This window comes from Artibeus jamaicensis, unplaced genomic scaffold (genome assembly GCF_021234435.1).
Source record: "Artibeus jamaicensis isolate MK-2021 breed Jamaican fruit bat unplaced genomic scaffold, CSHL_Jam_final contig_867, whole genome shotgun sequence".
Classification (NCBI taxonomy): domain Eukaryota; kingdom Metazoa; phylum Chordata; class Mammalia; order Chiroptera; family Phyllostomidae; genus Artibeus; species Artibeus jamaicensis.
The window spans coordinates 6,956,709-6,971,062 of NW_026521995.1; the positions used below are offsets into that span (position 1 = coordinate 6,956,709).

The 14,354-nt window shown below is 36.4% G+C and overlaps 1 protein-coding gene across 1 annotated transcript in view; it reads left to right on the forward strand.

The window, feature by feature from the left end:
• The window catches only part of MYO3A (myosin IIIA), a 201,491-nt gene that overhangs the window by 107,168 nt on the left and 79,969 nt on the right, over positions 1–14,354 (forward strand). The window contains exons 16-17 of the mRNA XM_037146339.2: positions 4,250–4,376; positions 10,629–10,839. Coding sequence (XP_037002234.2) covers positions 4,250–4,376; positions 10,629–10,839 — 338 coding nt within the window. The remainder of the gene's footprint in view (positions 1–4,249; positions 4,377–10,628; positions 10,840–14,354) is intronic.

Consider the following 14,354-nt stretch of genomic DNA (forward strand, 5'->3'; position numbering starts at 1 on the left):
TTAAGGTTTCTCCATGTCTTTCCATGGCTTCATAGCTCATTTCTTTCTAGTGCTGAGTAATATTGCATTATCTGGATGTACCACGGTTTATCCACTTGCCTCTTGAAGAATACTTTGGTTGCTTCAAGTTTTGACAATTATGAATAAAGCTGCTACAAGTGTCTGTGCACAGGTGTTTTGGGGGACATAAGTTTTCATCTCCTTTGGGTAAATACCAAGGACCTTGACTGTGGGATAATATGACAGGAGTATATTTAGTTTTATAAGAAACCATCAAACTGTCTTCAATGTGGCTGTACCAGTCATTCCCACAAGCATCAAATGAAAGGTCTGTTGCTCCACACCCTCATCAGCATTTGATGCTGTTGGTGTTTGGGATTTTTTCCATTCTAATAGGTGTGTAATGATATCTCCTTGTACTTTGAATTTGCATTTCTTTAGTGACATATCATGTAGAATGTCTTCATATGCTTATTTTCCTTCTATATATTCTTGGTGTGGTATCTGCTAAGGTCTTTGGCCCATTTTTAATTGGAACTTTTTATCATTGAGATTTTAATGCTTTTGTATATTTTGGGTTAACCTTCATCACATGTGTCTTCGCAAATATTTTTTCCCAGTCTGTTTCTTGTCTTCTCATTCTCTTTACAGGTGTTTTTATTTAATTTGTTAACCTAAGAATCTTTGCATAAGAATAGAAATAGCTTTCAATTAACTTTGTTCACTTAACTCATACATATAACTTTAAATTGCCCTAAACAGAACTAATTAGTTAAATTCTTTTAAATGCCTTACCTGTATTAAAATCTAGTATATCTATCTCTGTCTGTCAGATATTCTCAATGACCGACACCACAGGCTAACAAGGACTACAGGCACTTGTGAAACTTTCTAGGCATTTAACTAAATCTTCTTAGTACTTAAACTTATTAGCCATGAATATCTAATAATTCAAAATTATTAATGTAGTAGGTCAAGTTATCCTATACATTTGAATATGAATGGCAATCACATCATATTATGCTTTTCAAATTAAAATCATGTGTATTACCAAATAAGCACTTAAACTCAAGCCATAAGACTCACTGTCAGGTTTTTTAGTTTGTGTCTAATGTTTTCTTAAAGTTTTAAATAGTTAAGAATGAACATATTGAGCCCTGGCCAGTGTAGCTCAGTTGGTTGGAGTGTTGTCCTATAACTGAAAGGTTGCCAGTTTGATTCTCTGACAGGGCATTCTACCAAAGTTATGGGTTTGATCCCAGGTCTGTGCTCAGGTGCATGTAACCCTTGGTCCAAATGTGTTCAACGCTCATTGGAGACACCAATCCCTAGTCCAGGCATATATGGAAGGCAACCAATTGATGTTTCTCTCTCTCCCTTCCTCCCTCTCTAAAATCAATGAAAAAAACAGATCTCCAGTGAGGATAAAAAAAATTAAGAAAAGAAAAAAAAAGAATGAATACATTGATCGCCACAAGATTACACACCTTGTTCATATATTTAACCAAAAAGCATTGATACTGTATTCATTTGCTTAGGCTGCCATATCAAAGTACCACACACTGGGTGGCTTAAACAAAAGAAATTTATTTCCTCACAGTTCTGGAGGCTAGCATTCAGAGACAAGGTTGGATCACTCTGAGGGCTGTGAGAGAGAATCTGTCCCATACCTCTCTCCTAGTTTCTGGTGGTTCCCCAGCAACCACTGGTTTTCCTTGGATAGCAGGTGCCTCACCCCAACTTCTGTCTTCTTCACATGGGGTTTTCCCTCTATGTGTCTCTTCATATCACGTTCTTTTAAAAGGATACCCTACTCCAGTGTGACCTCATCTTAGCTAATTGCAGTTGCAATGACCCTGTGCCCAAATAAGTTCACATTTTGAGGTACTGGGGGGTTACAACTTTAACATATTAATTTAGGTGGGGAATATGACTCAACTTCTAACATACTGTAGATTTGATTTACTTTAACATCTCTATTCTAGTATTTTCCTAGGGTTGTGAACTGAGGCTAAAATACAGAGCCATGTTTTGGAAAAGAGAATTTAAGACTTTGGGAACTGGGCCCTGCATATTTCCAGGACAGGGTCTCTCGATTTTGGCCCTATTTACTTTTGGGGTTGGATAACTCTTCATTGTGGGGGCTGCCCTGTGCATTGTGGGATGTTTATCAGCATCTCTGGCCTCTACCCACTAGATGCCAGTAATACCCCAGCCCCAGTTCTGACAACCAAAAACGTCTGCAGATGTTGCTGGATGTCCACTCGGAGGAAACTTGTCTCTGGTTGAGAACCACTGGTCTAGGATGGCTCATTCCAGTCACAGAGCTGAATCTGCCCTCTGAGCTGTGCTCTGTTCACTGTCGTCAGGGGGCAACCACTGTCTGAACGGAATTTAACCAATCCCTGTACCTCATGATTGAGTTCTGTATTCTTTCTGTATTTCAGGCTCGAAGACCATAGTTTTAAACTCATTATATTGGTAACACCCACATCAAGAAAAAATATTTTAGAAAATAAAGTTAGACATGAAATACAATCAAAGCCGTCAATCACTACTGCACTTGAAAGTTCACATAATCTTCAGAATCTATACACAAGTCTCCATCTGTCTCATTTTCTTCTTAAAAAACTAGTTTTCCTCAAGTGTCAGAATTCAAGCTTGATGGGATATAGTCTTATCTTCAAGCCGATGTTTTAGCACATTCACAATTATATAATGTTTCATTTGAGGATATATATTCTACTTAGTTTATTATTTTAAAAATATATTTTGATAGTGTTATTTTCTACCCCTTATTACAAAAGTACACAATTTCAGTTATATTGTGAGTTGTGGTGTGGTCAGTTAGGGAAATGTTCCTCGTTACCTTCTGAGCAAGGTACACCTGGAGGCTGATAGAGCCATCACGAAGGAAGGTGCTTCATCTCACAGCTCCATGCTGCATGCCTCAAACAAAGACACTTAACAAAGAAACTTTGGGAATATCGTGTTTTACAAATTACATACATCCTGTATTTGAGCCACAGGGTGATGTGTTCATCCTTATCTCTCTGGCCTTCTCACCACCATGATATTCATTATCTATCATAAAAAGCACACTTATTCATTGATTACACAAACCTCCAGTCATTGCTGATCATGGGGAGGGCAGGGGGCTACAGACTAAGTAGGGTCTGTGGACCAGACACAGATCCTCATTGTCAGGATTTTTAAGTCCGGCAGCAGAAATGTCACTTTTTCACATAAAAAAATATAACAATAATAAAATATCACCACACACATAATAATAGAATGGCCAAAACATTGACACCAAACGCTGGTGGAGATTCATTCAAAAAATATATTTATATATTCACTTAACATATATGCTATATATGAATGAATAAGTATTTCTGAAGATATTTTTTATATCCAGCTTTTATCTTGACTTGGAATGTTAAAGTGGATGGATAATCATTTTTTTAAGTATAAGCTGGGCTAGAATAAATGCAGCAAAATAAAACAATAAAGGATTTTCTCCCTTTCCTGTTCCTCATTGCACCATGAATATAGTTGGAATGCCACCTAAAAGTACCATAGACTCCTTAACAAATGCCTCCAGTGCCTTTGAAAAGAGGCATATATGTGTGTGTTTACATGTGTATACATACATATATGTATATGTGTTTCTGGATCTATTTTGATATACATTATATAGGATTTTATGTTTAAAAAGCAATTACTATAAACTAAACTACGGTCCAAAGTTATCCTACCTGTTCTTAAACCACACATATGCTTTGATTTTGGTGCTAGGATCATTTGAATTTTCTTCCTTAACTATCCTTTATTCACACCTATAACCTTACTTTTTAGGTGGCCTCAAAGGAAATGAACATATGGAAATGACCACGTTAAGGTCTGATGTTAACTATCACATGGACAGACTTCTCTGTGGCCTAATGAATTAGCCATTTCTACTTGCTCTGAGGAGAGCTCCTCATTTCTATTTTTTATTCATATTTGCATTCATAAAATATTTTTAAGCATTCACCTTGCAAATAATAGACATCATGCTCACCTCTAAGATTAATGAATGAGGCCAGGCTTCCTTGGATTCTTGCCCACTTGGATTTTAGTCTGACCCTAGAGTCTGCAGGATGGCCTTCTTATTCTGGAGCCTAAGGATTCTCCCAGTCTATCTCTACCCATAGTCACTGGGTAGACTCAAGGGTAATGATGCTAACATTTGTGTGGTGTGTTTCAGCAACTTGGAAGTGTATACAGTATACTTGCTGCCATCTTGAATGTTGGAAACATTGAATTTTCTTCTGTGGCAAGTGAACACCAGATTGACAAGAGCCACATTTCCAATCTGGCTGCTTTGGAGAACTGTGAGTTCCATTATCATCCATTCAAAACTGAGCTCTTAAAAAAGTATAATGACATACTGTAAGTGTCATAGAAGGATAATTTCAAGCAATTGTATTTCTATGGAATCCTTAAAAAGAATACTCAGATTCAATTTGTGTGAAACAAAGTCTTTTAAGTCCACTATTTGAAACAGATCTTCATACCTCCAAATGAACTGTATACTGTAGAAAACATTTCTAAAGACTAAGCTTTCATAACTATTTTAGGACATACTTACATTTCAATGTAAAAAACACAGAAAATTTAATTAAAATTTAGTTAACTAATCTAAAAAGAGTTAAGGCTGTTATTGTATAGATTTAGCATCTGTATCATTTTATAAGTAATAAAGATCTGTATATTTATTTTTATACTGCATAGATTTTCACACATTCATCCTGGGTTGATTAATTTTGCAGTCATTTTCTACATAAGAAAAGTACATCATGGTATTTGCTTCAAATCAACTTTTTACTCACTTGCAGTCTGATGTTTTAACTCCAATAACTTAAGGCTCCCCACTGATATATTCTGGTGGCATAGCTTTTTAATTCTGATTACATGTTATTAATTTTTGAGTCATGATATAAATTTTTATTTATATATTTTTCTTGGTTTATACTTAGGTATGAACAGAATGAGATGTTGTAAGATAATTTCAAAGAACCAAATGCCCAACTATTGTGGTCTGGACCTCTCCTTAGATCCCTATCATCTCCATCCCACTGTGTCTCATGCACCAGCTTGGTATTACAGCAGAAAAAATGTCTGAGGTTGACATGTACCTACAAACCTGTTCTGATATTTCATATATAAAAACTTAATTGGCACATAAGACATTAGGTTATTAGAAGTATAATAACCAGATAACTCCAATGAGAGGATTCAAATCCTCTCAACTAATCATATTAGAATTATCACCAACTAATATAATGAGTTACAATAGAGGTGTATTGTACAATAGATATGAATATACTTAAAACAATCAAACTAAAAACTATTTTGATTATTGAGAACCTATTACTATCTAGCAGGAGACAGGTCATGAAAGGTTAAAATTAATACAAATATAGTTAAAATTAATTAAAGCACTTTCTGGAATAGCCACTCAGGGAAAATAGAAATTTTACTAATTTTCATTAAAATTATTTATAATTAAAGTTACAAGGAATTATCTTTAAACCAACACCATGTCTCCAGTTGATTTTACAAGTGCATTGCTTAATTTAGGCACCAAGCCTATCCATTCTAGTCCATAAATATTTATCAAATCTGACACTTTCTCTTTATCTTTATCATTGCCATTGTCATCCAAGACAATGTCATCTCTTACTTTGTGATCTCCCATTTGTTCATTCTACATCAATTCTTGATTTTTTCCAGTCCATTCTCCAAAATTTATCCAGAAGCAACTTAATGGATCTATCAGAAGGCTCTTTCAATCCCCCTCTTCCTCTCCCAGTCCCTGGATGTTTCCTCCCCTTTTTCTCACCTTTCCCCCTCTCATTTTTCCTCCCCCTCCCTCTACTTCTTCCTCTATCTTCCAACTTAAAATTCTCATTAGCCTCCCATTTATCCAGGATGAAGACCATCAAGACTAGGACTTTGTTTTACAAAGTATTATACTTAGCAGTACAGTGCCTGGCATGTGGTAAATACTCAATGAATATATGTCAAGTGAATTAATAATATGGGATATAAATAGATACACAAATGAATGGAAGACACCGTTCAGACATAAATTGAGCATTTCAGGCCCCAAGCAGGAGCAGCACCACTTCAGCAAAAGGCCTGAGTGCCAGAGGCCTCTGGGATGGTGTGGGACTAGAGATTTAAATGCTAGTGGAGAGAGAAACTTTCAGTGAAAATGACAGTGTGGGTAAACAATACTTGCCTCCTTGTACAACCACATCAAAATTACAACTAAATTACAGAACAACCATCGATTAGAATCACTATAAAAAGATGAATAGAAGCCCTACAACTATGGAATTAAAGAGGAAATGACATCAAGACTGGTAGGAGGGGCTGCAAACAGGAATGAGCTGGTCCCACACCCATATGTAGCAGATAAAATTTGGGAAGGATATATTAAAATGAGAAGTCCCAACCCCACACCATCCCCCACCCAGCACAGGGTTCCAATGCCAGTAAGATAACTTACCATAACTTCTGGCTGTAAAAACCAGGGACTGAAGCTTTGGCAACCAGAAACTTCTGGAGTTCCAAGTAGCTCCTCTTAAATGGCCCCTGTACAGACTTTTATTCCATCTGAGCTTCAACGGCAGCTTGAAAGGCCCAAGAGACATACAGGAAAGAATTGAATTGTCCAACATCAGGTCAAGAGCTTTCTCCCAGATAGAAGTGCTGGCAGAGACCATTGTTCCTTTTCTGAGCCCTATGCCCACAAAAGTCAGCAAGTGGATGCTGTATCTGAGGTTCCATCAACCTGGCTCACACTGTCCGCCCCACCCTGGTGATTCCCTAAGGCCCTGCCCCACCCAATTTGCAGGCCCACTTGAACTGTTTCCAGTGCTTTTTCCATAAGAATGACTTGTATTGGCTCATGCTTCAGATTTTCCTAAATTCTCTAAAACAAGCAGCATCTGGCTACAAAAGCCAGGGATATCTCTCTAAGTGACCTCATGCCTAGTGAGTAGCAGCAGCTGGTTCTGATTCACAGCTTGACTCACTTGAGTACCTCCAGCCCAGCACAAGTAACAGCTATCCCAGCTTACTTTATAGTGCATGTGGGTTGACCTCAGTGAGAACACAGGTAGTAGCTGACCTTGGACGTGCCAACAGCAATAAAGACTAAACTACAAGAATAGGGTATATACAGCCCACGTGGTGGACACACTTTGAGTACTCAGGTGATAGGGGAGGCTGTGCCACTGGACCCCACAAGACACTTACTACACTAAGCCACTCTGCCAAGCCTGGAAGACACAGCAATTCAACCTAAAACACAGAAACAAACACAAGGATACTGCTAAAAATGGGGAGACAAAGAAACATGGCCCAAGTGAAATAAAACAAAATTCCAGAAAAAGAACTAAAGAAAATGGAGATAAGCAATCTATCAGATATAGAGTTCAAAACACTGGTTGTAAGGATGTGAACTCAGTAAAAAAATCAACACCATAAAAAAGACCCAGTCATAAATGAAGGATGCACTAATTGAAATAAAGAAAAATTTACAGGGAATCAACAGTAGAGGGGATGAGGCCAGGAATCAAATCAGTGATTTGAAATATAGGGAAGCAAAAACACCCAATCAAAACAGCAAGAAGAAAAAAGAAAAGATTTAAAAAATTAGGATAGTGTAAGGAGGCACTGGGACAAGTTCAAGCATACCAACATTCACACTAAGGGAGTACCCAAGGAGAAGAGAAAGAGCAAGAAATTGAAAACCTATTTGAAGAAGTGACAGAAAACTTTCATAACCTGGTGAAGGAAATAGACATACAAGTCCAGGAAGTTCAGAGTTCCAAACAAGATGAATCCAAAGAAGCCCATACCAAAACACATCATAATTAAAATGTCAAAGGTTAAATACAAAGAATCTTAAAAGCAGCAAGAGAAAAACAGTTACCTACAAGGGAACTCACATAAGACCGTCAGCTGATTTCTCAAAAAGAAACTTTGCAGTCCAGAAGGAATTGACAAGAAATATTCAAAATTATAAAAAGCAAAGGCCTACAACCAACATTACCCAGCAAAGCTATTATTTAGAATCAAAGGGCAGATAAAGAGCCTCCCAGATAAGAAAAAACTAGAAAAGTTTATCACCACCAAACCACCATTATATGAAATGTTTAGAAGATCAAAAATATGAACAATAAAATGACAATAAATACATATCTATCAACAATTAAATTTAAAAACAAACAAGTAGAACTGAAGCAGAACAGAGAATGTTTTGATAGTTGCCAGATGTGAGGGAGGTCAAAGAGATGGGCAAATTAGGTGAAGGGATTAAGTCAAACTGATATTAACAGAATGGGCATGGGGATGTAAAATACAACATAGAGAACATAGTAGCCAAAGAACATATATGCATGACTCACAGACATGGACAACGGTGTGGGGATTGCCAGAGGAAGTGGGGAAGGTTGGATGGAGAGCAGAGGGGGAAAAATTGGGACAACTGTAGTAGCATAAATATAATTTAAATTTTAAAAAAAGAAAAGAAGTGGATCAAAGTACAGTTAGCTGAAATGGCATTACAAATCACTAATAATGTTGCAGGGACCACCAACTAGCTAACCTTTTAAGGGAGGGAGTTTTTTAATCTTTCTCATATGCCATGTACCAAAATGAATACCAAACATATATTAATTTAAATGCAAAAAAAGTATAGAGGTACAAGGCAAAATATTTTTTTTAATTTTGAGAAAATAAATACTTGAAGGGCTTTATGTGTTAAAATAACAAAAGAAGAAATTTTTTTAAATGAGTATTTGACAACGTAAAAATTAAAACTCTTCCATATTAAAATAAAACAAGTGAAATTGCAATGAAATTAAAACTGAGGGAAAATATTCACACTATGTGTCAGAACATTTAAGCTGTAAGGAGCTCTCAAATTGGGAAAAGATGAACATATCAGTGAAAAAGGGGAGTTCCTCAAAATACTGCTAATAAATCACAATCTACTAATAAAAATATAACAACAAAGTATTCAGCTTCAACTAGGAATCAATTAAAGACAAACTGAAAGAAGCCATTTTTCCTATCAAATTGGCCATTTTTAAAAACAACAATCTCTGATGTTCATTAAATTGTGTTGAAATTGCTGCTTTTTATTTGGCTGACAGAGTGTAATTGGTTTGGAGATTTTGAAGAGCAGTTAGATAGTATCTATCAAAGGCTTGGACATGTTTATATACTTTGAAACAATTGCTAAATTTAGGAAATCTATGCTAAGAAAATAATATAAAACAAGGACATAAACTCATTCCCAAAACATTTATCCCAGCATTCTTTACAGTTATGAGCACAAGGAAGCATTCTAAGCATCCAACAATTTAAAAATTGATATATTCTGATATGTCAGAATATTAAGTTATAACTTAAATGATAATTATCAGCAGTACTGAACAAAATGGAAATACTTGATACTATATTAAGACAAAATGTATGTGCTGAATTATGGCAATAAAATGCCTACTTAGAAGGAAAGAAATATAGAATGCTAACTTCGAAAGTGAGATTTATGCTATGAGCCTGTATTATTTCCAAAATGTAAAAAAAATATTTTGTTTAAATAAGGCCCAACTATCTTTGCTACATAGCTAAGGAATACCTTGTTCCAAGTGCTAAAAATAAATTTTTTAAGTTCAAAATATTTTAAAAGAACAATGGGTTTGAAAACTTAGCCTAGCTGTTGCATAATGGTTTGAATTAAAAATATTTATTTTTAATGAGTTTTGTTCGCTGGGTTAGATATTATTAATTATTTTATTTTACTGTGTTTCACTTTTCAATTACCATTTATTTCACCTACACTTTATTCCATCTCCTCCTACCGCCTCCCCCGCCACAGCACTCACCACACAGTCATCCTTGTGCATGAGATCTTCATTTTTTTCGCTCAGTCTTTCCAATCCCCCTAATATACCACCTTTCCCGAGTATTATTAATTTTAAACTTCAGTGATAATGAGTGATTTTTCAGGCATCAAGTTTTAACAAAATGTAGTAATTGAAATATGTCACTGAAAGGTAGTATAGTAGAAAGTATGAGAATGTTAAGATAGGTATATGTTCTTTGGGCTGTACAATGCAGAAAGTGCATGAAATACATTTGTTTGGGTATATCCCTGAAGTCTGGGTAACCTTCCAATTAACTGCTACATTTTGAACATTTTTATAGAATAGTGGCATCCAAATTATACCATCTATTCATTGCTTTTAAATTATTTAACATAATTCAGTAAAATTACATTTGGTATTTTTAATAAACCACCATTCATATGCAAATATTTCACTCTATTGGCCAGTTTAGTTTGGGCTGTGCTGTATTTTATAGCAGCCTACATGTGACCAGCTGAGATAAATAGAGAAAAAATGATCAGGAAAAGGTATAGGACTATCATTGAACTTATTTTTACATTATAAAATCTTTGCATACTTATTTCATGTCATTTGAAGACAATAAGACATTTTCTTTCTCTGGGAAGTTTCTTCATTGCCATAATTTCTTCTAATGACACATCTCTATTTTTTTAGCTGCTTCCTTGCTTTGCATTCAGGCAGATGAGCTACAGGAAGCTCTCACCTCCCACTGTGTGGTCACGAGAGGAGAAACCATTATACGACCCAATACCGTGGAAAAAGCCACTGATGTCAGAGATGCTGTGGCTAAAACTTTATACGGCCGTCTCTTCAGTTGGATAGTCAATCGCATTAACAGCTTGTTGAAGCATGACACAACACCAAGGTAAAAATTTGTATGGAAACATTTTTCCCAATGTCAGGTGCTGTGAATCTGTTTTTGTAATTTTTAATTTATATTGGAGTCCCTTTGAAGATGTTTCTAACTGGTAACATTTAATTTATCAAAGTTATATTTCAGTAGATCTGCTTTGTTTCCTAATAGTACCACTTTATTATACCAGCAACATGAATAAACATAATAGAAAGTGAATTTTTAATTGACATCTTACTATCAAATTATGGCTTTTAACTAGAAAGTGTACTGGGAGTGTACACCATTTTATACTTGTATAAAATGTCAATTAGGTGGTTCTTTGTTTTTGTTTTGAGGTTTTGAATTAAATTTTGAAGGCAAAGAAAACCTTTTTTTTATATTTTAACTCTCACTATAATCTTGGATAGGTAGGTATTATGACAGCCAATGAAATTTGATTCAGAAATGCTCTCAATAACTAGCTAATGGTAGATCCAGGATATGAACAACGCCTTGTGATCATAGGCTACTCCCTAATCATAGGCTACTCCCTGCCTAGCGCCTCATCTGAGAAGTAGATGTAATCGTAGCCACCACTGACTGCGTACTCTCCATGTGCCAAGGATTGCACATAGATATAAATCCTTTCATTTACACTAAAGTTCTGTTTTACTATAATTTATACAATCTCTAGAAATTTGAAAGTGAGAAAAGAAGGTAGGTGCTTAAGACCACCTCATTCACACTTGCTTATTAAACATAAAAGACCACTTCATATACATTTCAAGCATGCAATTTATTGTTATATTTCCCCTAAAATACACATCACACCATAATATGATCCAGTTAAAATTATCTTCAAAACTGCTTCTTTATCGTCCTGCTAAACCGTGCCTTTTATGATTGGATCTGCCAATCACACCCAGTTTACCCATTGAGTTAATGGTCAAATAGTATGTTTGTGTGCTGCCATCTATATGATGCCAGGCTCTCAGGCAGAAATGGAAAACTTAAAGAATTTTTCAATATTTGTATATTCCACAGGATGTAAGCTAGATATTCAGAGATTTGACCTCATTTGTTAGTTACGATCTGCATGTTTGGCAGTGAATAATAGCCAGAAGGGTCTCACTTCTAAGCAGGTGATCTGATAAAAATCCCACTGTAGCCTATCTGCCACATGGTAGCTTTCCTTTCCATTTATTAATGAACGCTATCCAGATCTTAGATTTTTAAAATTTTAATAAAAAATTTATAAAACTAAAGCAAAACCATTGAGATAGTTTAGTTCAATCTGTCAGGATTTTGGGAAAGCATGTGTTTTATGCCAGGCTTTGCCACCAACTTCTTGTGTGACCTTGAACATGTTACTGGGTTTCTCTGCATCTCTTCCTGCTCAGCTATTAAATAAGGTCGTGGAGTGACAAGGCAGTGGTCTTAATTGTTGGTGGGTTTCTTGGAGCCTTTTAAGAACCTCTTGAAAATGATGTCCTTCACCCCAAAATCAAAACTGGGTATACTTAAATACATCCACCAAAATACTGCACATGGCTGTGACTCCAGACCCCTTTAAAGCCATCACAAATCTCAGTTTAAGAATCTCTGAAGTATTAAAAAACCCTGAAAAACACAAAACAGAAGCAGACTTATAGATACAGGGAACAAACTACTGGTTGCCAGATGTGTGGGCACTTGGCAATGGGGAAAAAAGGTAAAGGGGAACGAGAAAAACAAACCTCCAGTTAAAAAATAAATAGTACACAGGGGGTATAAAAAATATCACAGTAACTTTGTATGGGGACAGATGATGACCAGACATCAGGTGATCACATTGTAAGGTTTATAAATGTCATATCACTATGCTGTACACCTGAAATCAATAATATATTGTGTGTCAACTATATTTTAATTTAAAAAACAAGAAACCCTGAACTAGATTGCTTCTTTACCTCCCTGCTAAACTGCATGCTATCTGACTGGATCTAACATATTAATGTTAATGTGCATGTCAGACATTTAGCTCCGTGAAATCCTGCAGAACAGAGATGGTAAAAGAATAATCATTTGGACTAAACCAGCATAAATTTTAATGAGACATTTGCATCATATAATCACATAAAATTACACTCACTCTTCCAAATAAGAACTTTCAGAAATATTTGATAGCTTTCCTTTTGTCAATCTCGTCACATATTCAAAATGTTCTGTAACTCTGCATTCTAAATTCAGCCAGTGTCTCCCAATATAGAGAACATCCTCCAGTTCACAGCGTGCAGTTGCTGGCTGTCACTTCCAAATCACTGCCTCACACAGCTGAACATCAAGAAAAGTGTTTGCACTTTCCTTTTTAAAGTCACATGAGAATCATTTGAGAATGTATATATTTCTTGGGGGAGGAGCAGACTTTTGACCAAGTATTTAACCTTTAGTAAGTCGATGTAGCCATTACAGAGGAGCAGGGGAAAATTAATTAGTAATTTGTAATTACTAAATAGTATTTAATTGTATTTTAAAATATTTAATTGTAAAATAAACCCACATATATGTGTTACCCGACTGGGGCCTGGCACTGAGCAGGTCCTCTTAGGGCCAGCCGGTGGTAGTGTGTGGGTTTTGACTTTGTGTCGGAAAGACTTCACAGCACGAGTGTGGGTGACTCTGAGGTTTATTAAAGCTGGGACAGTGAAACAAGGAAGGAGTCAGCATAGAAGCAAAAGAAGAGCCTAGATGGGCTGCCTTAGCTCACTCGGAAATCAGAGAAAAGGGGGCTTTGGGGACAAGTCCAGGGGATTAGCCTGGGACAAGCTGCCAGCTGCTCATTGCCTTAGAGTTCAGGAGACTCGTGCCTGTAGGGAAAGAAGTGCAGGAGGAGAGAGGTAAGGGAATGAATGCCTCAGGCTGCTTCCCAGAGGGAGAGCAGGATCTGTGGGTCCTTTGTCTTGAGGCTTTTATCTCTTTCTTGCAGGCGGAAACTTAGGAGGGGAGGTCTCACTGGAGAAAGGTTTCAGCAGATTATTCATCAGTTTTCCAGGTGTGTCCTTTCAGGGCTGTGGTCAGTGCCAGGGCAGGGGATCATTAGTCATTGCAGTTGGTCCTGGCGTTATTGTCGCCCACCCGGTTGGTTTTGCTGCTTCTCTGGGCCTGGAGCTGAAATACAACTGAGGCTCAGATGTTATCCCCAGGGAGGTGACCTTTTGTATCTAACAGCAAATTGCTCGGCCAGTTCGTTCAGCTACCTGCCTCCGTTTCCCTGTTCCACTTTCCGAGAGATTTTTCTAGCTTCCTACTATCCTGTCTCATATTCACAACTTTCTTTGGGTTATCATTTGTTCTGTATTTTAAAAATTATGAATGAATAACCCAACAACACATAACAATCCTTTAAAATAATTGAAATATTTTTAGCAAGATGTTTTCATTTGTTTCATTTAGCAGAATTTGTTGGGGGGGTATGATTGTTATTAAACATATTTTTGCTGTGTTCTGAGAGCTGGCCTGGTTTTCCCTGTGAATCATAACTCACTCGGGTCTGCAATCTTGTGCTC